General features: G+C 40.8%; 1 protein-coding gene across 1 annotated transcript in view; it reads left to right on the plus strand.

The window, feature by feature from the left end:
* The window catches only part of agbl4 (AGBL carboxypeptidase 4), a 261,521-nt gene that overhangs the window by 201,092 nt on the left and 34,049 nt on the right, over positions 1-26,380 (plus strand). The window contains exon 7 of the mRNA XM_044043400.1: positions 26,237-26,326. Coding sequence (XP_043899335.1) covers positions 26,237-26,326 — 90 coding nt within the window. The remainder of the gene's footprint in view (positions 1-26,236; positions 26,327-26,380) is intronic.

Raw genomic sequence — 26,380 nt, forward strand, 5'->3', positions numbered from 1 at the left:
TATCAACAAGTTAGTTCTGACTACTTATGTGACAATTTTCGCACATTACACTGTTGGTCATCGCATTCTGTGTTGTTTGTTTCATATAATAATTTGTTATTTAATAGTAGATTCGGATGCCAGAAGTTGTTTTTGTGACGGGGAACATTAGCTTCAACTCTACAGCTGCTTCCCTGGGTTTGCAGTTTTGGTGTTGCAACTTGCAGACACTCCTTATGTAATGGACAGATGGGAGATTGCAAATGGGAATGTTTCCCAAACAGCCAAAGTTGCTTTAATTTTATCACTGGCATTAAAGGAATTACTGGGAAAAAAGAAAAGTGGACAGAAACTTGTCTTGTTGTTTACTGCAGAAATACATGTTTGAATGTTGTGTTTCTACGATGAGCTAAGAGTGAGTAGTAAGTAAGTAAAGTAGTAGGATTTTCACCTCAATCTGTATATTTTAAAAGCTTCAAATCAGGGTCAATTCCAGCCAAAAACCTTGAGCACAAAACCTGCACTTCACTTTAAATGTGTTATTTCTACACTACAATACCACTTAAATGATGTCGAAAAAGATTTTATTTTAAAAGTGATGGCCATATGCTTGAATATGTCTCATTAAACCTCAACGACCCCAAGGCTAATGCACGTTTCTCAGCACACACTGACCTCGTCCACTCAATTCCAAGGCAAAAAATTAGGAAATTACAGTTTGAGTTTGCGATGTAGAGCTTTTACTTACAAAACAGTCATCGGTTCTGGAATTAACGTCTGTCACCACTGCACCAATCCTCAACACTCGTGTGCTGTGCAGTCTGCAGTACAGATGAGACCTTTTTTAAGGTCAGACACAAGTTAACAGGAAGCTGAAATCTATTAGTAAACTGTACTGTATTTATTCGGTCACGACGTCACTCCTCAAGAATCTGAACTCCCATTTTGAAGCCTTCAGATTTACAATTTGGCCGTCGCCATTTTGAGGCTTTTGCGAACGGAAGTTCATCGTACCGCTTTGTTTTATTGTTATTGTTTTGTTATTGTTGTGTCTGGAAGGTGTCCTTGAGTGTCTTAAATGAAATGCATTATTGTTAGTGTTATTATTATTATTATTATTAGATTCAGGATTTGGACAGTTTCCACAACCACAAATTCTCAGATTTCACCTCCAAACAGGCACCTGGACAATACCAGCCGTCAATCACACTCACATGTGCCATGCTTATTGTTTTCCTCTAAATGGGAACATAATTTACAACACTGACATCATATCTCTTTCTATCTATTTATGTACACAGTTTATGATTAGATCACTCGTCAAAAGGTCTTGTATGCAGAGGCTTGAGTCTTAAATTCAAGAGTCAAGATTTCTTTAGTGTCATTCCAACACACATTAAGAGATGAGGTCTCTCCAGAACCCGTTCAGCCCAAAATGGTGATTTTTCTTCCACAGTCCAAAAACATCCAGATTTGAGGATTCGGTAAATGGGACACTCTAAATTGACCATAGGTGTGAGTGTGAGAGTGGATGGTTGTTTGTCTCTGTGTCTCCCTTTGATGGACTGGCAACCTGTCCAGGGTGTGACCCCGCCTTTCGCTCTATGTCAGCTGAGACTGGCACTAGCGACCCCTGTGACCCTCATGTGGAGGTAGATGAGTGAGTGAGTCCACATTGGAAAAATGCCTCCCCATATCCTTAAGACTGAGGTCAACTCTCTTTCTTGATGCATTTCTATATATTATTGCCTCTGTAAGCAACGTGCCTGTAATGTATTGCTGCCTGTCTTTAGTGGCAGTGCAATGATTCAGTGGTGTGATGATGGATTAGTGGCAGCTTGGTTGAGCCGGCCTGGGCTGGGCCGGGCTGGTCCAGACTGGGCTGGGCTCTGCAGCCTCGCTGCCTGTCGCATAAACAGCGTGCGAGTGCGAGTGCGAGTGTCCTCCTCCTCACACACTGCAGTACAGAGGGAGAGGCATTGTATTTATGTCACACATCCAACCTAATGAATATAGTAATGTCTGCGCTTTTATGGAGGTTTCTGGAAAGTTGTGTGAATCATTGTGTCCATCCTTTGCTTTTCATGCAGACAGTGTACACACAGTGCTGCATAATAGATATCAGTGAGTCTCCTTGTGGCTTTTGTTGCCTCTTATAGAAGGTGAGGTTCAGAAAAAAAAGGTGTGCTGGGTCCGTATGTTAATGTAGTTTAATGAAAACAACTAAGGAGGAATATAGAATGCCATATTTTATTACTAAATATCAAACATACTCTATATAAGATCCACCCAGACTGACCTATAATGGCACAGTGGCCACAAGCTAAAAGGCAAAAACCTAAAACACCGCTCATGATTGCAGGCTTTTTAGTCTCCGGGCTGGGGCACTGTTGTACGCCATGATTGGCTCCAGCCTCACTGCATGAGAGTAAATTGCCATTACTCTTAATATCTTCCGACCTACAGCAGCAGCAAGCAGCCACCATTACTGCTGTTAAACTCTGCGGCCAAGTGTGTTCATCTCTGCAGCACGTGTTTTGGTTTATCGCCGTGTAAAATACAGCCACCATCGGTCAAGTCCATGAGATATACTTGTGACCTTGTGTTGGCTTTCCGTCATAAAGACTTTCTGTTCCTGATTATTTCAAGTTGACTGTGGTCCAGTCACTTCTCACACATTTTGCTGGGTCATCTCCAATCAACTGCAAAGACATGAATGTATGACACAACACTGACATGTTGTGGATGAGTGTGTCTTTGATCTTGGGCAGTTGTCTCGTTTGTCCATCACTGACAGATTCAGTTCACTGATCACCTCACTATTGCCATCGTGCAATATTTCTTCTACCCTAAAAGCACGGACAGCTTCCCCGTTACTGTGAATAATTAATATTAGATAAAGTCTCAGGTCACCACCGGCTTTGATGTTTTTATGTTTGTCAGATTCTGTGATCTTTGGCGTTTGGATTGGGATCATGTGACTGAAAGTCAGTGTTATATAGTAACAAGAGAGTTTAACTTAAAGAACTTATAGTATGTAACGCTCAAGCATGTCTTGAATAAACGTGGCATACGATGCCTTTTTCACAGCAGATGTTTCTTGACATCGGTAATGTTATTATTAACTATTAATCACAGTTCCACTCCAGTCTGAGAGAGCCAAGGTCATGCTATTGTTCAAGGGTAAGGGTAAGTTACACTAAATACTTGACACTTAAACTTGGATAAGCCTCTCTTTACTTTCTGGAAAAACATAATGCATACAAAACTGCATACATCGTTCCTATATTATCTGGATGTGTTCCAAGAGGAAGAGGAATAATTATACTGTATGACCTTTAAAGCATTGCTAAGTCAACAAATGATGTGGCCGAGGACTCACTTGTCCTCTTATTGTTATTGTATCTTGATCACTTTATATACATACATATATATACCATATATACGAGCTGCTTATTTTCCCCTCAGCTACCAGCATTACTTAAAGGTCCTTATCATTTTTAAGAAGCTTACTTGGCTGCTTCAGTGATAAAAAAAAGCAGTAAAGTTTGAAATCCATCAGCTTGTTGGGTAAGTAAATGCAAAATGTTGCTCTTCTACATACAAATACCGACACACACACACACACACACACACACACACTTTGGTACTCATGTTAAACACAGATCTTCTAAATGGCCTCCATTAATGCAGACAGCTCCTCCAATTAACAAGATTCAAAGTGTTGATGAATTTTTTATTCTCTGAACATTTAAGCTAATTATGGCCCAAATGAAGCAGGTTCCAGTGAATCACCATGGCAGGGGCTGCCAAAGGCAACCAATGTCACTGTCACAGTGCCACTCTGCACCACCAGCCTAATCACTACAGCTGCTTAATATTCATCACCCACTGCTCACACTCGTCGCCTCTCTGTTCCCTGACTCACCTCTCTTTCCCGGCCATATTCCTCTTTTCTTTACTCCTCCCTTTGCTCATCTTGATTATTGTTCCTCTCCTTGTGTAACATTGTCCTTGATGCAACAGTCCTCTCTCTCTCAGTTGTGTCGACTGAAGTTAACTAACAGTGCAAACTGCAGTTTAATCATAACTTGATATTGTAAATTAAGAATTCTGTCAAATATCTATCTGATCGTACCTGTCCACCTCCTTGATGATGGGTGGGTTTTTTTTTTTTTCTTTTTTAATCAAACAACGCACACATCTAACTACATTCAAGTCAGTGTACATAGATCCACAAAAGTAAACAGAGCCATCACTCTGCGCTGCACCATCCACTTTTTTTTGACTATGAGTTTTGGACTGTGATTAAAATATATTCTAATTTGAGCTAACAATGTTTACACTGTACATATTATGTTCATGCTGTATATATCCTGGTTACACACTGTCTATATTGTATATACTATGCAATTGTTTTATTATCGTAATTCTTGTATAATCCTAAAATGCTTGTTTATTATTTACTTAATTGTGACTGACTTTGCTGCTGTAACACCGTACATTTCTTGAGACTTGCTTGACTAACGTTGGTAAAAGACTCGACTTGACTGAGGCTTGACACTCATGACTTATGACTCGATCTTTGCAATATTACATTTTCTTGAATGTTGAGTGGTTACCGTTGCAATTTGTTTTTGAAACACGTACAAACCTGGCAACCCAGCGATACTATCACCATAAGGAAAGTAAGATAGGAAGTCAGTTGGTTGCTACTTTAATCTAACGCTAGTTTCCATGGTTTAATGTAGGCCTAATGTCAGTATTCTTTACATTTTAGACTAGATTTATTTTCATTTTATTGATGTTAATTGCATTTTAATATGTAATGTTTATATAAACAATTCAGTCGTGTTCTTCTATTATTCATACGAGTTGACTACTTGCTTGATCCTTGCAGGAATGACTTCAGACTTGCTTGAGACTTGAAGGTTAAGACCTGAGCCTTAGTTTTTGTGACTTATGTGTGATAAATAGATAAATACGATCAGTGAGAGAAAGTGTACTAGATTTGTACGCCTCATAACTAGTGCATATAGTGCACATCATCTCACTCTGCATACAGAACATGTGCCAGAGGTGGAGGGTTTGATCCACTGCAGCTCTCTAGTTTTACATTATTCCTTTTTCTTCAGGCATTTTGTCCTGAAAAAGAAATGAACACACACACACACACACACACATTATACCCAGCAGTTGCTCACGCCATTTTCTTGTTTGTGCAATTAATCATAATCAAATCTCAAAACATGTTCATACCTGAGTTGTTTCAAGTCCGCTTAGCCTTGTGAGTCAGTATTATCCATTAAGCAGATTAGATTTACTTTGTAATCAAAGATGAAAAGTTCACTTTGCATTTCACTTCTCCACGCTCTCTTCATATTTTTTTCATCAACGATCCCTCCCAGACTAAATAAATTAAAAATGATGAGGGGCTCGAAAGGGAATAGGATAAAGAGCTGCGAGAAAGAAAAACAACACATATTTTTTCTTTTTATGTTCTACCAGTGGTCATTTAGCCAGCCTTTTTATTTAAATCGTAATTTGACGCCAGTGAAATGGGCATGAAGAATCAGCCTGCAGAAAAAGCTGAGTTGTTTCAGGCTGTGGGAGTTTATCTCGGCCCTTCCTCCTGTTGTCTGACAGAGGGAAGCAGAGTGGGGGAGCTGAGTGACAAGGATAACTATTCTCAGTGATTAATGAGTCTGGATAAATGATACCAATTCCTGCAAACTTAAACAGCATCGGCACATGCATCCGTCTGCAGCAAACACATGCAAATGTGTGTGCAGCGGGTTAATGCAGGCCAAAATGTGCTAAGAATGGAATTCACTTGATTTTGCCGGACCTCAGCACTAACATTTATGTATTCAGGTTAGTGCAAAAATCATTTGGTGTCTTTATCTACCAGAATCAATTATCGTCAAACACAGTATTAGAGTTTTAAGATGAAAAGTGAGTTACATTGTAGATTCGGTTGCCTTGCTCTTCAACTTAAAATCCTTTAATTGATACATGAGATAATTACTAAATGTTCAAAGCTCCAAAAACATAAAAACGGAATTATTTTTGGTATGTAGTTCTCTCTATTACTGTGTCTGTTAAATTGTGAACACAGCTCCATAACGTTCTACGAAAGAAAACCCAATGTAGTCAAATGTTTACCATTGTAATGACCACCTCAACAAACAGCGACTTGCCCTTACCCTTACCCTAATGGCGTTTTCCCACTCTATAGTAACGTGTTGCTTGACCCATTACTATAGTACCTCCTCAACGTGGGCAGAGTCATCATAGCACGGCTGCCTGAAACAGCTGTGACTTCATTTAACATGCGACACGCAAACTAGTGACTTGTAAAGCAGTAGTTTTCAGTGTAACTGAATCATTAGAATCAGTTAATTAAAAAGATTTGTTCAGTTGTATGGGCTCAACTTTTCTTTTTTTTTTAGCCCTAACCCTAACCTCACTAATACTTGTGCTAAAAAAAGTATAACTATGTGTTGTATTCAGGGGTTGGCCAAAGTGACTCATACTTAAGTTTCAGTTGGAGGACATGTTGAACTCTAACCCAATTCTAACCCTGATGCTAAAACCAGGTCTTAACCCTGAACAAGCCCTTTTAAGTTATGGGACCCAGACAAAATGTCCCCACAAAGATAGGTTTGTATGTGTTTTTTTGCACCTCACAAAGACATAAATACAAGTACATGTAAATCTACACCACGCCACACACACACACACACACACCCAGCAGGTACTCTTAATGGCCTGGTGTTAATAAGAGTCTTGTTTAGATCTGTCAGATCTAACCCTGGGCCATTCAGACCGACACCAACACCATGTTCACAGTTCTAGAGGTCACCAAGCAGTCGTAGTAGATGTGTGGTTTTTGTGTATTGGTGAGTTTGAGTTGAGTTTCTCATGAAGTATGAAATATCCCGGCCTGAGCTAACTTTGTTCTTGTTCTTCCCACCATGGGAAAAAGAACACATTTATACAGGCCTTTACTTCAGCTCTCCTTCACCTCCTTGTCCTCATCCAATTTACCCCAAAACAATACAATTTACTGCTTTTTTAGATAAAAGAGATACGATTTCATTAAAATTAATTCAAATTTGGCCCGGCCCTCAACAATATTTTTTGTTTCTCATGTGGCCCCTTGGGGAAAATAATTGCCCACCCCGGGTGTAGAGGAAAAGCATGTAAAGTGTAACTTGTGAGCTCAGGTCAGGAATATGACAGGGTAAACAACCTCATTTTAATTCTGGCATTTCCAAATTAACATTTCACAAAAGACAGTTTCTCTTCCAAATGAATTGAAATGCATTGCATACACACACATGTTCTGCTACATGTTCCTCCAACTCATCATTACCACTTCTCATTCAGACCATTTCAATGCAGTATACAGACTGGCTTCATCTCAGACAGAAGGAATTTCCTCAGAAATGGCCTTCTCTGGTTTTTATAGTAATCAATAGCTTGGTAATAACAGTGGGGAAGTTTGTAGGACATAGGGGAGGATGAATATCAATATTATAATATGGTCAGTTCTGATTGTGAAAACATGTTAATGTGAAAGTAGCCTACAGGAATTCTTATAAGCTATGGATATAAGCATGATATTACTGTAATATCATGTTCTTATTACCACACTATTACCATTTGTTTTACCAAGTTGAGAATTGCATTACAGATAAGATGGTATTACCATAATATCACCTTCCTATTATTATAAAGAAATTATTACTATACTATTACCATGTTGTTACTGTACTGTAAAGTGTTACCCATAGAAGGTTTCCTTCTCTTGAGTTCAGAATACTATACTTTCTTCTTCTTCTTCTTGATATGGTTTTATTAGTCCTTAAATCTTTTTCTTTTGGTTTCCTCCTTTAGCTACGGCGGATCATCTTCCTCCACCAGTCCTTCAATTAATCATTCTACAATATAAATACAAGTCATTATAGCTGATGGAGGCATTAGAGGGACATTTAAGTGTCATCTCCTGACACGCTGTCATACAAACAGTCTCAGTAATGGATGAACATAAAACATACAATACAACACATTGACACAGTGACACAAACGTGTGACATGTACACAAACACACATTTTCTCCATGGACCAACAACACATACATTAGTTTGAGGTATACCACAAAAGTTGAAATGATGATGATATTACAGTTTCTTTTCAGTGCTAACAAGCCTTGGTCCAAACTGAAGCTACAGCAGTTTTTCAAAACTCTTCACAGTTCGTGTTTCCACAGTTCATCTCATCTCCAAAACTCTTTCTCACTAACGAAACACATTCAACTTATTTATCCACAGCACTAAATAAAACAAACACTGTCACACTTGCCAGTTAAGTCAGTATTTTATTAACGAATAAGATCTTTATTGATTGTACTGAACTATTGTATATTGTAACAATAATTACTCTGCAGGGATTCATTTATATTCATGTTTTCTCTATCTCTTCATAGTGTACTGACAAAATAAAATGTTTACTGTAAACAAAAAAAAATGCTGAGTTACAAAATCCCAGGTGTAGAATAATAATGACGACACCTAAGCCCCAAAATGCCCGTCTGGATTATTATTTTTTTTTTGCTTATTTTAACCATAAAAGCCCATTTTTCCAGAATAACTTTCAATATCTGGCAGTTATTTACAATTTACTGCATGTGTGTAAGGAAATGAAGGAAAAAACAAAAGGTTTATTTAGAAAAAGCACTGTAGTTGTACAATAACACTAGATTTAGTATAAAACATATTTAAAATAACATTTGTTTGAGTTTTTGTCCAAAAACAGGCCAAAATATGTAAACTATGTACAGGTATTTTTCCCACGTTTTCTGCAACAGCGCGAGTGAAATGACCGTAGTAGCCACATGTTGGCGTTAAAGGGTTAAAGGTTTATTAAAGAAATGTTCGAAATGTCTGCTGGCAGTCTGTTTGTGAGCGGTTCAAGGTTGCACACCTGCACACACACACACACACACACACAAGGAAAAAGGCGTATCATAACAATACAGGCTTCTTTTACATCTTGCTTGGAAAGTATCTATTTTCAGTGTTTCTTTCATGTCAGTGTTTTTACAACCTTCAGCACATTCGCTGTTAGTTTTTCTTTATGTGTTTGAGTGTGATAAGAGTGTGATCTCGCTCGCTGTGTGGTGACCAATTCACAGAACCGGGAGCTTATGTTGGAGCCAAGCTGTGACTGTGTGTGTGCATGTGTGTGTGCGCTTAAGTAAAGGAGACTCAAACTGACAGTTTGCCAGCAGGCTTGCACCTGCACATGGCTAGGTGTTGCCGGGTGGAGGTGGGGGATTGAAGGGGGGCAGAAGGACAAGGAGAGGAAAGGGATCTGACACACTGACAGCGTCGCGGTGGATGAGGAAAAGCAAGAGAGGAACGGAGGGTGGGAACTCAGAGGTGGCACATATGTGACATCAAATTCCTGTTTGGGCTTCATATGAACGTGTGTGTGCGTGTGCGTAAGGAGAATGTGCAGCTGTGGCACTGGAGAGCCATTTGGATTGATGCGTTCTTTCATAGGTAACTGCCAACAGCAGAGCGCAGCCGGGGCCTCATTTGTCAGACTCAGGGAAATAGCATTACAACGTGACGTTTCACTCCGTCTCTGGCAAACACATCAACAGCCCCTCTTCTGCTGGATGGGAGGATGTGTGCTCCTGATGCCGCTGTAATGCTGCGTGGAATTTAATTAGTGTTAAAAGGACAAAAAGAGGCGAGACATGTAAAAGTAATGTGTGCGTTTTCCGTTCCATCTGTTCATTTCTGTTCCCCGTCTGTGTTGATTGTTAATTTACCGGCATCTTTGCCTGAAGACTGTATAAATACTGCACACACTGATGATAAAGAGCTGCAAACACCATCATATGTTATTTTACATTCATTGGCTGATGTTAACCTTTTGGCAACAGCGGTGAGTCTGGCACTGAGTGCAGACCAGAACAATCTCTGGAGGGACACTCAGTAATATGTCAGGGAACTCCATGACACTGTCGGACAGTCTGCATTATTGAAGTCCAAAGCACTGATGCTTTAATCGGTAGATCTGTTCTGGCAGGTGATGCGAGAAGCGACACGGGGGGGGGAAATGAGACTTTGTATTCGGTCTGACATAAGTGAAAAAACCCCAACAACAGTCTTTACTTGTCTTTGTGCAGGTATGGACTTTTTCCTTGTCATGATGGAGCCTGCACGTGCGGGTTTAGTGAAATGTCTGACCTAGTTGAGATCTCGATCGCAGAAGAAAGAGTGAGAGAAAAAGAGACAGACAGATGGAAGAGGGTTAATTGAAGTTGACATCTGTCCAGTGTTGGTGTGTCCCCAGATGACACATGGCTCTCGCCCATATGCTTATGTTGCCTCATCCTCTCTCTCTCTCTCTCTGTTTTTCTCTCTGTCTCTCTCTCTCTCTCTCTCTACAAACCACAGTTTTCACACCATGAAAGGAAAATACTCAAAACCATTTCTATCTGCGTTGTGTGGCTTCTTGATCTTTGCCTATCTTTCTTTCCGTCCATCTGTCGCCTGCCTGTCTCTGTCCCTCAGTGTGTGTATGTGTGTGTGTGTGTGAGTACCTGTCCTCTTTAGGACCTTTTCTGGCATCATCTCTGACCTTGCTGGGACCAATGGTCCTCATGGAGACCTGGTCCTGATGAGGTAGAAACTCATTTCTGAGGAGTCGGTTAAGTTGGGAAGAATATGAATTACAGTGGTTAGGTTACAGTTGGGTTTGGCAGTAACTGGTGATGGTTTAAGTTAGGGATAACTTTTTGTTTAGGCTGTCCATATGAAGTCAGTGCAGAGTCCTAAGAAGAATAGAAATGAATCACCTGTGTGTGTGTGTGAGAAAGAGAGCACATATATACATGTTCAAACATATTCTGTTATGTGAATTGTACATCAATTAATCACATCTTTTCATCTTAATACTAAGGCTTGTTATAATTTATTTTTACATGTAAAATCACAGATTTTGTGTGAAAGTAACACAACAAAGATATAAATCCACATAGTGTTTAGTCACATCTTTAAAGGTCCAGTGCATAACATTTAGGAGAGTTTATTTATTGGCAGTTTATTAAAAATAGTGTTTGTTTGTATAGTATAAGCATATAATTGTTTTTGGTAGCCTCAGGATGAGCGGTTTTTTTCTGTACTTTATACTCAGGCTTTGATTTTTGGAGGCTGCCATGGATATGGATTAAGTAATAAGTGTTTGATATGTTACAATATCAAACCCTCGCACTCTGTAATGACACAACTTTCATTCGAATGGCCTTACAGGGCATTTTAGAAACTCTTTGTCGTGGTTCATGTGCGGATTCATCATCATCAACAATCTATCACGCTAATTTACATCGACTTCAGTGTTTCTCTGTCCCATATCACACACCTTATGATATGAGTTTTCTGAATTTAAGACAAAATGAGATTAGGCATCTGAATCCCTCCAAAAAACCATGTCCTCTGACTCATGTACTTTTGCAGATAATTTCTTTCAAAAGCACTTAAATCCTTCTTTGTTTTCCCATTTGTACCATATAACAACATATTGTCTTGACTTATTTTTTCAGGAAGCACAGTAAGTATGCGCTGTCATTATTAACGTCCCTCACTTTGTACCGTATAGACACCTCTATGCATTATGAATAGTGTTTTGCATATTTTCTCAATTTGATGTCCCACTGTGGAATTCACATTCATTCCGTCCATCTCCACTGTGTCACTCTGTCTCTCCTGTTGTTGGGCTGTGTCCCAGCAGGTTTGCTGTAGACTGGCAGAGTGTTGATGTGAGTGTCTGTCAGTGGGATTGGGGGTCTCTCCTTTTCCGACCCTCCCCTCCAGCAGACAGACAAGGTCAGGGACCCATTCCACGTGTCTCGCTCAGTTCCTGACAGCCTTTCCTTTGGGAGACAAACTCTGGACAGCTCTGTGCTCCCTGGCATGCACCATCACCAATTAATATTTCATCAAGCATTTTATAATCTGCTCCTTCAGGGCGTACTTCTCAGGGTGTGATCAGGCCACGTTCCTTTTCTGCTTAAACAGCCTCCCACCTTAAATAACAGAGCAGCACATACTTTGATTGATTACACTACATGTGACACTTGTGTTTGCTGTTGTTTGTTATTTGTCTCAATGAAGGTGGAGTCTGCAGGAATTGTGGGCTGGTGTTTGAAAACACAGCAGTGGCAAGGTTGGCCTTTCCTCCTCTGATCACTGTCAGTAGCACTTGTACAGTCTCGGCCACGCTGGCTGCATGTAAGTTGTGGAACTACGATTGGAACAGATTTTCATAAGCAGGGACTCATCGGGCAGGGGAGTTGGGGTGTCAGTCGGTTCCAGGGTTGCCAGATCGAGGCTCGGATGGCTATCCTTGGCGACTACTTCTTCTGTTGTCGAAATGTTTTTTCTGCTTGGTGAGCGGGGCTTAATACTTTGTGCTGCACATGTTGTGTGCAGAAATATACCAGGGCTTTTAGGCCCAGATATGGTAGCTTGTATTAGTGGTGCCTCATATGATTTAAATCTCAAAGATCTCAGCACTCTTCAGACCTCAAGGGTTAGTTTGTCAGAACCAGCAGTTGAACTTGAAGAATTTAATAGCAAGCACGCGAGTGATCGACTGAACCTTGTCAAACAGTTTATCTGGGTGCACGCAAACTATTTCAGAGTAGCAAAGTAAATTTGCATGTGAGCAGGCAACATTGTCTCCTAGAAGTTGAATTCCTACACAACTAAACCGCATTCTCTCTGACATTTAGTCAGGAAATCATGTGTTATCCTATGTCAACAGACCTAATCTTTGGATACCAGATTTCACTAGTGGGATCACAAAAGAAATTGAAATACTCACGTACCTAAATTATTTGGACAGATCAAAGATTGTGTGACCTTTTATGATTCTGAGGTAGTTTTGGAGTTGGAAACATGACTTCACTTATCTGTCTGATTGCTAACTGAGATGAGGAGTTTCAGGCTCGTACCTTCATTCTTCAAGTTCTGAACTACTTTGCAGTGAGAGACACAACATCTCCTGCGACCTTAGCCGATGACTTATCATTCCACCTTGGGGGCTGAGTAATGTGCTTTTGGCGAGAATAGCTACAATGCTGTCCGTTTGGGTTGGAGTCGGGAGCCGCCCGGGTGTTGCAGTGCGCAGTATTAGTCTGAATCATAGCTCCTGGCTCACACATTTGACTCCTCCTCTCAAACTTACACACACACACACACACATACAGGAGGCTGATGCTCAGACACACATGCTACTGCTCAGAATAGCATGATGGAGGAGCGTGGGGTCCATGTGTCACACCTTGGCTGCTGAAGCACTCATCTGGCCTCCCCTCAGCACTGATGAATTTACACTCTTCCTGCAGGGGTGGCACAGGCACACACACACACACACACACACACAGAGAGAGAGAGAGAGAATGTACTCTAGATCATCTTGTTCTTGGTGTGTGTCTTCGAGAACATCAGCCTTGAGGGTGTGACGGAGATGGAAGGAAACAGGAATGTCAGACTGCACATATGGTGACTACTTATATCCCTCTATCGTCCTTGTTGTCTTATTAAATGGGAGAATGCAAAGAGAACGAGTGTGAGGAGCTGCCTGTCAATGTGTGACTGATTTTATTAAGAAAGCTGACTTCTAGATAGCCAGTGTGTGTGTGTGTGTATTTTCCACAGATCGCTAATCTCTCTGAAGTCTTGTTTGTTCTCCAGGTTTGCCCCACTACAAACATTTCCCTGATCAAAGCCGCAAAAAAGGGCCTGCCACTTCAAACACATCCATTCCAACAGCTCTATGGCTAGCATGTTGTCATGGCAACTATGTTAATTCTAAACCAACCACAATGCAGTTTTTGCATAAGGTAGGCCAATCAGGAGTCGGAGGATAGAGATGCAAAGAGTCACAAGCTCAATTTCCATTTCAATGCTCACCTAATTTCAAGTGGGGTTTTCTTTGTGGGATGCAGTGACATGTTGGTGTTGACTGCATTACAGCTGTTTGTATTGATTTTCAAAACATGGATTTTAATTTTAATTCACACGGTGTCTTCGCCAGCTGCAGTTTCTGCTTTCTTCCCTTTTCAGTTACTAATTCTCATTTTAGTAACTCATTTTTTTTGAGGCATAGAAGTCATCACATTTCCAGCCTTGATATCTGAGACATTTTATATCAGATTCATCAGGTAATAGTATTAACAGCGGGTGTTGCACTGCATTTAAATCCTTTCAAGTTAACTTACAGAGAGATGAAGAAATGGATAAATTCCCCTTTAATCACAGAAGTGAAACCAAAAACCTGCCAGTCTATTCCACAGGTCAAATGGTTTTATTGTGCAACTTGATCTAAAAAGAAAAATCTATTATCACTTTCTTGATTGAGCGGAGTTGATAATCAGGATTTTTGTGTGATCAGTGAATGTGTTTGCATGGACAGTTAAGACTGTCCATGTCCCAGTATACAGGCACGAGTGGGAAAGTAAGTGATTGGCTGCAGTGTGTCCACCTCTGCTGTAACTTTCGATTTAATACAATTTCAGTCGGACTAACATGTTAAACCCTCAAAGCATGTAAACATACAGATAGCACTCTTACCTTTGCAGCAAGAAGACCCCGGTTTGCCACCCAGTCGGAACAAGGGCCTTTCTGCATGTTCATCCTGTGTGTGTGTGTGGCTTCCTCCCACAGTCCAAAAACATGCAATATGGGGATTAGGTCAATTTGACACTCTAAATTGCCCACAGGTGTGATTGTGAGAGTGGGTGGTTGTTTGTCTCTGTGTGTGGCCCGGTGATGGACTGGCGAACTGTCCAGTGCCTATCACCCTGTGTCGGCCGAGATTGGCACAGTACCCCCCACGACCGTCATGTGGAGGACAAAGTGCTGGAAGGTGGATGGATGGATGGATGTAAACATGCTGTGTTTACATCATTGAGCTGAGAAGCGTGACAAAAGCAACAGAGGAAACAAATTCAGCAATTCTGTTAAGATAATCACAATGTGAAGAAGTTATAATGCCAGTATGCATGAAGTGCAACTCAACTCAAAAGAATCTTTCCAGTGTCCCACATAGGTCATAGGTCTGAATAATAAAAGAACAAAATGCATATTACTGGATAGTTCGCCAAATTTCAATTATAAGGAAGCAAAGGAACTGGGCAGAAGGAATAAAAGTAAACTTGGGGAACAACAGAAGCACAACTTTAAAAAAGAGAATGTATGTACAATCAGACAGACAAGGTAAGAAATATCAATAAGAAAAAGTCAAATATGGACCTTTACCTGTCCCTCTTATGGATTTACAACAACATAATTGATTATATTATTATTCTAAAAATGCTGTTGACTGTTGACAGTTCGAGATGTGGAAAAGAATAGTACTTGGCTATAATTGTTTTGGGATTGCCCCTTTACATGGTATTAAAAATAATGACTTTTTTACAAAGCAAACAAGTTATCCTTACACATCTGGAGATTGGGTGTGAAGCATGGTGTACTTTGCTCTTTGTTTTTCCTGGTCACAATAAAGAGACTGGGCCAATTATCACGTTGTCTTTGTTATTGTTTTTCTTTTGTGCCCCTGTGGACTGTTGATTTGAGTAGAGCACTAAGTGGCTGATAACAGCATAAACATGGCTGTGGTTTAAAATAAATAGCCGACCGCCCATTAGGCTGGTATTAACAAGGTAATGGCCTGTTACTAAACTGCTGAATGACATTGTCGCTGCTGTGGAGCTGCGCTGGTGCTCACAACGCACACATGACCACACACACACACACACACACTCTGAATTGACTTGCAGTCAAAACAAAGCATTTTCCCTAACCTTACCCATAACCACTCTAATCTTAAACTAATCTCGATTAAAACCTGTTCCTCAAAATGTTGGTTTTGCCACATAAGGATCAGGTTTTTGGCTCCATGAGGACTACTGGTCCTGACAAGGTCAGTTTTTTGACACCAGGAAAAAGTCCTTTAACAAATACAAGCAGAGACACAGAGAGACAGAGAGTTCTTTGATGGACAAACTGGAATGTGGTTTGATGCTTTATGTGTCTGTGGAGGTGCAGTTTGAAAGTGATCTACAGAAACGCTGAGGTGCTGCCGAGACAAGAAAAGAGGTGGAATCAAACAGAATAGAAAGGGAGAGAAATTGACCGAAAGACATAGCTCAGAGGCATAATGGTAGTTATTAAAGCTGGGATGCACTATAGTTGTTTACCTCAGCCCAGCTGTGGCTCAGAAATTATTGATAGGTAGGAAGATACGGAGTAATAAAGAACTATGGATCAGTTCTGCCCGTGTGTCTGTCTGTGCTGCGCTACTTGTCAGATGGGCTTTAGTTACGGCTTCCGCCCGAGCAACAGTGGTCTGAATGACATTCAAGTGCAAACTGTGTCCTCTGCATTCTGCTCCAGTTCAGCTCGTGTCCACGGACTGTCTGTTTGCACTCATGCAGCCATTTTTCCTCCACTATGTTAGACAGTCATGTACAGTACACACACTCCGACAATGTGGTGCAGTGATAGGGCAGCACAGTAGGGGGTTTATCCCTGGATACTCATTTCTCTGTCTCCTTTCTTCCTATTTGTAACTTGTCCTTTCAAGAAAGTCAGCCCTTAAAGTTCAGTGGCACATTCTTCAAAAAATGCTATTACTGGTCGCCTCTGATTCTGTATCATGCTGTGCACAGACCAGCCATCCCTCCTTTTAATGTTCCTCTCCTCCTGTCATTGCTTTCTGAAGGCGAGAGAGAAGTCATGGTTTCAGAGACGCCTGTGACCAATGCCTCCAAATCCTCTTAGCGGTCTGTGTTTCTGGCTTTGCACCAGATGTCCGTATCATATCGCTAAAAGGACCCATTGCTTTTGATAGATGACAGAACTCCCTCTTTGTCTCGTTGAGAGCATCTCGATCTCACAAATATTCCGACTGTCTATCACACTCTTTCTCAACAGTTACAGGGCTTCATTAAACTGAAAACTGTGACTGAAAGAGACCCGAGCTGCTTCTGAAAGGCACGGGGAGACGCCTGAAGTTGTTGTTGGCGCTGAAGATTCACGCATGCACACACACACAGTGGACAAAAGGACGGATTTCTCGACCTTGTCTCACTTGTGACCACAGTTTTTGACCCCACCAGTAACATAATAACTTGCATTATCATGCTGATGAATGTAACGTTATCTTTGAATATATTTGAATGACAATATTAAACAAATCTTTAATAACCTCAACCCAAGTAACCTTTTGTGACAAAGTCATGTTGATAAACTGACACAAAGAAGAACATAATGGTTCTTTCAACCTTGACTCTTGAGGCTCGTTATGCAGTGACTGGCAGAGAAAAAGCCTGGTGGTAATTATCATTCACCTGCAGTGGTGCATTGATAAAAGTACACTTTTCTCCATGTCTTATATATTTAACGTCTGTGGATTATAGAGTGATTAAAGAGAAACCTGACAACCTCTGAAAATCTTATTTTTACTGACCTCTATTTAACTTTTTAAGTTTCTGCCTTGGTGTGCCGTAGATGTGACCCCCACAGTGTGCTGTGACATCACTGTTGGGAGTGGTTACCTGTGGAACAAAGCACAGCCGTGAAGAACACACAAGAATGGAATATAGTGTTTTTACAGCCTGTTGTTAAAGGATCAGCTTCGTGGCAACCTGCTGATTCTTCATTCTTCCTTTTCTTTACATGACTAGCAACGGAGATCACACACAATATTTCACTACTCTCCAAACCATGTTTTGTCACTAAATTGTGTTGAGTTTCCTCCTCGTGCTGTCACCGTGTCCTGTCTCTGAGTTGGAGCTGGAAATCTGACTGGACTCAGTGATGCTTCAGAGAGTGTCTCCTCTGTGCGATTGAAGAATATTCTACAAGGTGAAAAACTGTAGAAAGTATTTGGTTTTTCCGTTTTGAATGAAGACACGGCCGTGATCACATGACCTCTGTTCTGACTTCTGAGCTTCAGTGACTTTCCTTGTACTTTGTTGCTTCCTTTAACTTCATTTAAGTAAGTAAAGCACTTTGAGGCAACAAGGTTTGTTTGTGCTATATAAATAAATTTGATCTTGACCTTGAACTGGACTTTGATACTCAGAGGAGGATCCACGATGGATGCAGTTACAAAGGACTCCCTCTAGTTTCTGCTCATTACACATACATATACTAATATGTAAAAAAAAGATGTAAAAAAAAGACTGTAATAAAGGTAAGAAAGTAAAGGACTTGAAATTAAATCAAGTACAAAAGTAAAAATGAAATTTGAAATGTTTACTTCAGTCATACACACAGAGTATTAGGGCCACATGTAAAACAAAATAAAACTAGAGATTAAAGTCAGAATTCTGAGAAAAAAAGTATTTTTTTTCCATACGTTTTGATAACTCATAATAAATGAACAACAATTTTTGGCAAGCACAATAGGATAGTTTTCTTCATTTGAAATGTCTTAATTCTCTGAATTTGTTGTTGTTGACAATTTCCCCTCACTTATGTCGCTGCTGGTAACACCTTCTCTCCATAGTTTACGTTCCCTCTTGGTGTTGTTTTGTCTTTAATGCTCTGATGTGTGTTCAAATGTAAGGAGTAAATCAAGAAATCTACCTCTAAAGTCTGTCCCCTCGAATTCTGGACCTTTAAGTCATGAAATCCTCGTTGCTGTTCATGACAGTAAAAGAAATCATGCTGCTTCAATTTAATGCCACATCAGGAGTTTCAATCATTTGTGAAATACGATAATCCTCATGTAGCTTATTGTTGCCATGGTGTAGCCACATGAGTACTCATTTGTGACACTAAAAAGACTGCAGCTGACAATGGTACCAGTCTGCTTCATGGTCATTGATGGCCAAAGGCGAGCATTTCACCACCACCTCGCTCCATCAACATAATTAGAAAGCCCTGCAGTGGAGGGCTGGAAAGCTGATGTCCGGCTCGCACCTTGTTTAGAACAGAATGTTCCCCTCCTTCCTGCGTGTCTCTGATGCTCACATGTCTGTTAGTGCTTCTTTTCTTTGTCACTCTGTCACTCGTGTGTTCTGTGACCTCCACTGTCATCACAGCTGCCCTTGAGGAGCAGAAATCTCTCCATTTCACAGGGACCAACCATAAGGGGGCTTGATTGCAGCAAATTGATCCATAATCACACAGTGCTCAGAGCTTTTTATCCTGCCGCCTCTTCATCTCCACTTAACAGGGCCGCCGTCGGCATATTTACATGCTGCCTTCTCAAGGGTTTTCCTTTGCTCACCTCCTCCCCACCCTCACTCTCTCTCTCTCTCTCTCCTGCACTCCCTTGTCTTTGTGTTTGTGATACTTCTAATTCTCTTTTCTCTCCTTTCTTCTTCCTTCTGTCCATCCCCTTTCTGTCTAGATGTGATACCAATTGGAGAGCCTCGACATGGCCATTTTAATCCCATCTGTATGTCCTTTCTCTATCTTTATCTCACTCTCTCTCTCTCCCTTACACACAAACACACACCGGTTTGCACAGCTATTTTTTTTAGGGCACTGCATCGACTTCCATTCTTTTGGACAGCCTAAATACAGAGTTAACATTAACCATAACCAGTTAATGCCTAACCCTACCATTAACCTAACCACATTTCAAATATTTGCTCTAAACGTTACCAATTCCTCAGAAATAAGGTTCTGCCTTATGAGTACCGGGTTTTGGTCCCCTCATGGACACACACACACACATTAGCCCGCACACTCGGACACACCTCCGACCACAATCATCTGCTTCTGATTGCTCTCTTTAGCTACATACACATCATAGATTAGTCACATTGGCCAAGGAGAAAGAGGAAGTGAAGAAGAACAGGAGAAGAAGTGGAGGATTGAATATAGACGACAGGACGATGCTGGAGTCAGATGCCTCAGTGGTAAAGGTGACTTAATCCATCAGATACCACAGAGAGGTGTCACGCACAAAGTCACTGTCTCCTCTCACCTTTGTCTTCGTTGTGTTTGCCTCTGTCTCTTTTGTCAAAACTATTTTATTGACCTGACTGTGATAATTATATATGTTGAACAGTACAATTACTTATACAGTGCATGCCTATTCCTGTAACTGGCTGTATATATCATAATTCAAAATGAATTAAAAAAGAAAACAATATATATATATATATATATACCAGGCAAAATTGTAGTAATAATAAATACTATGTAGAAATATAGAGTGGTATAAATACAGGTTGTATAGTGTTCGTCTGACACCGAGGTCACTTCCTTTGTAGTTTTCTGCTTTATTGAAAGCTATAAAAAACATAATAAACACATTTTTACTCAAATTAGTTTTATACTCTACTCTGATTTCCTGTTCCCTACATTTAAGCAAGCACAATCATAAATAATCAGGATCACCCAGGATTTCTTTCTACCAGCGTCTTGTAGGCTTTAAAACAGCGGTTTCATAAATTTACAGAAAGGTTATTAAACAATGAGCTAAATTAATAATAATAATAATAATAATAGTAATAATAATAATAATAATAAAGGAATACAATTGTTGTTTTGTTATTCGGTGGGTGAAGAAATTGCTACTGCGCATGGCTCTTTAATAAGAGATATATCAAAAACAAATAAACAAATAAATATTGAATAAATAATTAGATTATATGATGGACTGGCGACCTGAAACCCGCCTTTTGCCCTATGTCGGCTGGGATTGGCACCAGCTCCCCCCACGTCATTCATGTGGAGGTTTAAAGTGGTAGAAGATGGACTTAGATTGTGGTTTGTCAATTCAGTGTTGTAGTGACAACCATCAAAGGAATGGGGTCAAATTAAATGCGAAGAAGTGACGTTTCACGTGCTGTTCGCCTGTTCATACCCGTTTGTTCTTTTCGTTTCTTTTTGTTTCTTTCCTCTGTCAATGTATGTGTTATCTTTGTTGCCCTCTTCTCAGTCATTTCACATGTTCAGAGAAAAAACATCACATTTCCAGTTTGTGAGAACCAGATGTATTTTTGCAGGGACTTTTTCAGTAGCCCGCACACACACACCCCTCTGGGAGTTTAGCTGTGTAATATGTGAAGTGACAGGAGCTGCTTTATGAATGATGTGTGAGGAGGCCTTGGCAGTGCCCCTGCCGCTCCACAATAAGATGAGCTGAATACTGAATAAATCTGCGACGCGCCACAGGCTCCGTATCACCTGCACACACACGCACACACACAAACCAAAACACCTGGTCAAATACTGAAGAAGAATACAGCATCATAAAACTCTTATCACTTGTGTGAGCTCTGTAGACTTCCACCCATATCCACATCCCTCCCTGTGATCTTTTATTTCTTCCCCTCTCTGTTTGTCCTTGGCGAGGTGTTAGAGTGGGTGGAGCGAGGGTGTGTGTGTGTGGGTGAAGAAGTGTGGATCTTTGATGCTTGTTGGGGCTCACTCCGCTGGGCAGTATCCGGTGCTGCATCTCATCCCAAGGCTCTGTATAAATTCAGCGGCTGTGACAATTTACAGCTCGCGCCCATCCTCGATATGACGCACTGAGCAGGGTGCAAAGCGTGTCTTGTTGCCGTCTCACTAAAGTGAGGCTAATTTATTACAGTGTAAAACCCACAGAGCAGAGAGAGGAGGGAGACAGAGATATTGAGAGGCCTTGGTTTGAGAGTTGTGGTGTGATGTGGTATAAAGCTGTGGCCAGTGTGACACTGTTGTTGTTTTTTATTGTATCGCTGCAATATTAAACAGGATTGCAGTATATACTGGAGCATATTTTCTGTCTTCATAATGTGCCAAAGAGTTTAGATATCCATATTTCATCTGCTTTAATATAAATTCTACGATGCTGTCTGGCGTCCAATGCGATGACTGTAGTCATAAAGTTTAGTGTCAGTCTTAAAATTGTCCCTCAAGAAAGTTCAGGCATCTGTGTGATTAAAAAGTAAAAAAATCAGATTGGTTGTTAAAGGTGCAGTGAGTAAGAATTAGCGAGTAACAATGAGACAGAGGACTCCTCCACTGACCCCTCCTTTCCCCAAGCACTCCAGGGAACTACGGTGGCCTTCACATACCAGAAAGGATGTTCATTTTGTTTGTGTCTGGATTGTTTGCAAGGTAAAAGGATAATCCTAAGATTATATAATTCTTATAATCACACACCTATACAAACATACTTATGGAATATATTCACTTTCTGCCGGCAAGTCCACGTAAATGTGACACACTGGACATTTAAAAATACATTTCATGAAGCTTCAGCAAAGTCTTGACACGGCTTCTTTTGTACCTGCTGGGGAAGACTGATGAGGAAGACCTCAGTTAATTACATCATGTCACAGCTTGTGAGACTGAACTCAATGTTCCCAGGACTGCTGCCACAGAAAGAGCTGACCAGCACAATCCAGTCTGACCTTCAGAATCCATTAGATTTATGTTGTGTGTTTTTTTTTTTCTTGGTATTTTTTTAACAGGCACTTCTCTTCTCTCTCTCTCACCCTCGTCGTAATTTACATATTTATCAGAGCTGATCGCCGCTTGACACCCTTTAATTCTTTATTTCGTCTTTTTGACGAGCTGCTAGAGAATGAGCCGTGCGGTGCGGCGCGTGACTTTGGCAGGTGAAAAATCTGCTGAGGGCAGCACTTTGATTTGGAAGTGTGGGCATAAATTTTGCTCCTGTCACTTTCACTCACTCACTGTCACATCATTCCACTCCCCCCACTCAGCCTCCACCCTCATACTGTAGCAGCATACACCTGCATTTTCTTACACACACACACACACACATTTCACCCCTCATTTAATTTCTTTCTTTTTAGTTTTTATATTTCTTTCAGTCATGCTCTGTGACTGGGCCAGAGAGGCCTGTAATTGAACCCCTAAACCACATGTTTCAGGTATAAACCAGTGTACATGGGTATCTAGTGATGTTATATGGTGATCCAAGAGCTAATCTCCACAGTTTAGTGTAAAGTAATTTAAATTATACATGGTGAGATTAAAAGTGGCATACCTAATCTGGTCATACACTCACTACTGCATTCAAATGTTGCCATTGGCTTTTCTCAGCCCACGCTTGCATCACAAGCATCCGTCACCCTCTTGTCCAACCAGCGCAAGGCTCGTTGTCCCAGACTCCGCCCCCCTTTTTACAAATGCTGTTGCTTTGTCTCCCATCACGGTTGAAGCTAGTTTCACTGAGCATGTCACATCATTTTCTCCACATAGCTGGAGAAGAGGGGGTTTAGTTACACTTTAAAGAGAACACATGACATCTACCAAGGAGGCTCTTTACACCAGTGTGTAAAGATTTACAGTTACTGATATATTAAGATGCCTGTGAGAGAATACTTGAAATTAGAACTTGGACTGTTAGTTAAACTGAATAAAATATGTATGAACGTCTCCATGATCTTTGGGAAATTGTCCTCAGTGTTCTTCAGTATTTATATTAATCATGGTTCGATATTTTCATACACTAAATAATGAATCAACTCATCAGAAATATAATCTGCAAGTAATCACTTATTTAAATAATCATCAGTTGCAGTATGCATATGCACATATGTAGTGATATCCCAGTATTCATAACACACCGAGAGAGAAAATTGTCGCACAAAGTGCATATTCGTTCTCATACAAAGTGACTGTCAGTGATGGTGGTTTGACTTCTAAATGGAGGACATTGTTGTTCATGAAGGACACTGATGTTCACTGATGTAACCATTTAAAAAAGCTTTACCAGGAACAGGAGTTAGATCATTTGTCTCATTGGGTCTAATCCCTTCCCTCCTAAATCCTTTTTATCTCGATCGTTTCTACATTCTACTGCCTCCTTTAAGACAGCCCACCTGCCTGCTGATCTCCACTGACACCTAGAGGTCAAAAGGTGCTGCTGCAGAAATCTGTTCTTGAGGTTAAACCAAAATTTGACCTTAACCGTCTTAAATGTCAAAATTAGATTCCCCTTTACATTAAACGCCGCACTATGGCGTTTTTTTTTCCTCCCCCATTTTCCCTCTGGATGTTCTAGTGCCGATGGAATCACTGGGCTTCATTTTGCGCTACAATGCATGGCTGGGCACAGTCGGATACTGACAAATGCAAAGACACGTACCCATAAACACAACAACTACTTGGGGAGCATTCATAAGAGACCCGAAGAGACAGCTTGCACACAGAGACACACACGTTTTTATGGAACAATGTGGGATAAACAGTGGATCACTGTAAGCTCCAGGAGTCTGCTGGAAGATGAAGCAGCAAGGGCACACTAGCACTGAGACTAAATGTAGCATGGCCACAACGGTTGAATCCCCTAACAGTTGGGACCTTGGCAGCTGCCTCTGGTTTGACTCACAACTTTCCGGGTTCTTGGTTTTACTCTAGGAGTGTGCGTGTGTGTGTGTGTTCTTGTATTTGGTACCACTTTGGGAGATCCTCTGGCATAAACACTGACTTTGACAGGTGCAGTAGTCCTCATGGAGACCAAAACCTGGAGTACTGGTTAAGTTTAGGTCAGGAGTCAGAAGTTAAAGGATAGCCACATTGTGATTTGTGTGTGTGTGTGCACACCATTTTTGTTGTTCCTGAATTGGAGGTTTGCACTTTGTGTGTCTGTGTGTCTGTGCTCTTGTATTAAAAGCCTGTGTGGTGGCCTGGGGTCGAGGCCAGAGTAGAATTTCTAAGTGATGGAATTTCACAGCCACCAAACACCCAGCGGCCGGCCAAACCGCAAGCACTCACATTTACAACAAATGGCCCGCCCCACTCCGCGGAGACTCCTGAATGGCAAAGCCATTTGTCTCTGTGAAGGGCAGAGGGAGAGAAAAGCAAAATAAAATCAGAGAGAGAGTTAAATGGAACAACAATTTTCTTTATTGTTGTTTACGAGCCCGAGCCACTCAAACAGACACACATGTTCGCACACACTTGCACAGAAGCACACACTCTGAGGGAAAATTGAAATTAAGGCGAAGGAAAGGTGCATAGCCTGTTGCTAATTAGCATTTTCTCTGCTCAGCAGAGGAGGTTGGAGGAATCAATAAGATATTAAGTTTGTGTATAGCAATGAGGCACCCAATCACATCTATTAGTAACAGCACATTAGAGGAGAAACAGTGAGCAAGAAAACAGCAACATGTTGACCTCTGTGGTTTTTTAAAAGGGCTGAAAATGCAAAATACAACATTGTTGTTTTTCTGTTGTGCAGCATTTCTCTTGTTTAGTCCTAAAGGAATGTGCCCAAGAATGCTCCCCAGCATATGAGGTTAATGTAACCTCGTACAAGCGAAGGTTAATTTGACTTTTAGAATCAAGCATTTTCCGTCTTTTTGATCTTGGCTTCAAATACTCTTCAGACCGTCTTAGGGATTTATCCTCAAACGTTTCACAGCAGGTACGAAATAATGAATTTGAACACTTAAGATCTTTCTTCTGTTACTGGAAGTTTCAGATGTAGTCCCCCATATCACATGGATGCAGAAAGTAGCATCTAAGCTCTGAGCTGTTTTAATGAGGGCCTTAATACTTTATTGTGTTTGTTTGTTTTTAAATGTTTCCACTTCAACATTCACAAACTTGGTGGATTATGTTAAAAGGTGTATTAACGCTGGTTTACGCTACAATAGCAGCAGCACAGTCACTTGAATAACTGAAAGCTGTGCAAGGTCCAACTCATCTGCCCAATCTGTCGGGCCAGAGTCAGAGCACACGATGCAGCCAGATTGAGGTCGTCAGCCAGACCTGGACACTTGATTTCAAAGATAACCTCTTTTTTAGGTCACACCTGTAGCAAACTGGTCTCAACATTTTATCTGATACTAATGTTGTGTCATGTGTTTGATGTTTGATTCACGTGGCTGAACATGAATAGCCTTGGTAGTGTATTTTCACAACGTTATATTGCACAACTTAAAGATGAGAAAAGAAAATCCAACTAAAAATGATGAGGCTAATGTTATATATCTTGTTGTGTCTCTGCTATAATTTCTGGGCCAAACAGATTATCTTCTTTCTTGTATTCCTCCTAAAGTAGAGATGGTCTACTAATTATGTGTTTTGTCATGAAATATTTTTATCTGTCTAATGCTGGGAGGTTTTAAAATTGCTGTCCACATGTTTAGTACTGTGCATTAACAACAACACCCCCTGTGTCTGCCTTTGTCACCCTGTCTTTACCCTCCTTCACACCCCCCACTTCCACTCCACCCTCACTCCAGACCACCCGAGTCCAGAGAAGGAGAAGAAACTGGTCTTTCTCACAGCTCGTGTTCACCCTGGAGAGTCTCCTGCCTCCTTTATCTGTCAAGGTAAAGTTTTAATGTCATGTTGGTGCTCGCCTTCGTTGGATTGATTTAGATGCT

This window comes from Solea senegalensis, linkage group LG14 (genome assembly GCF_019176455.1).
Source record: "Solea senegalensis isolate Sse05_10M linkage group LG14, IFAPA_SoseM_1, whole genome shotgun sequence".
Lineage (NCBI taxonomy): Eukaryota > Metazoa > Chordata > Actinopteri > Pleuronectiformes > Soleidae > Solea > Solea senegalensis.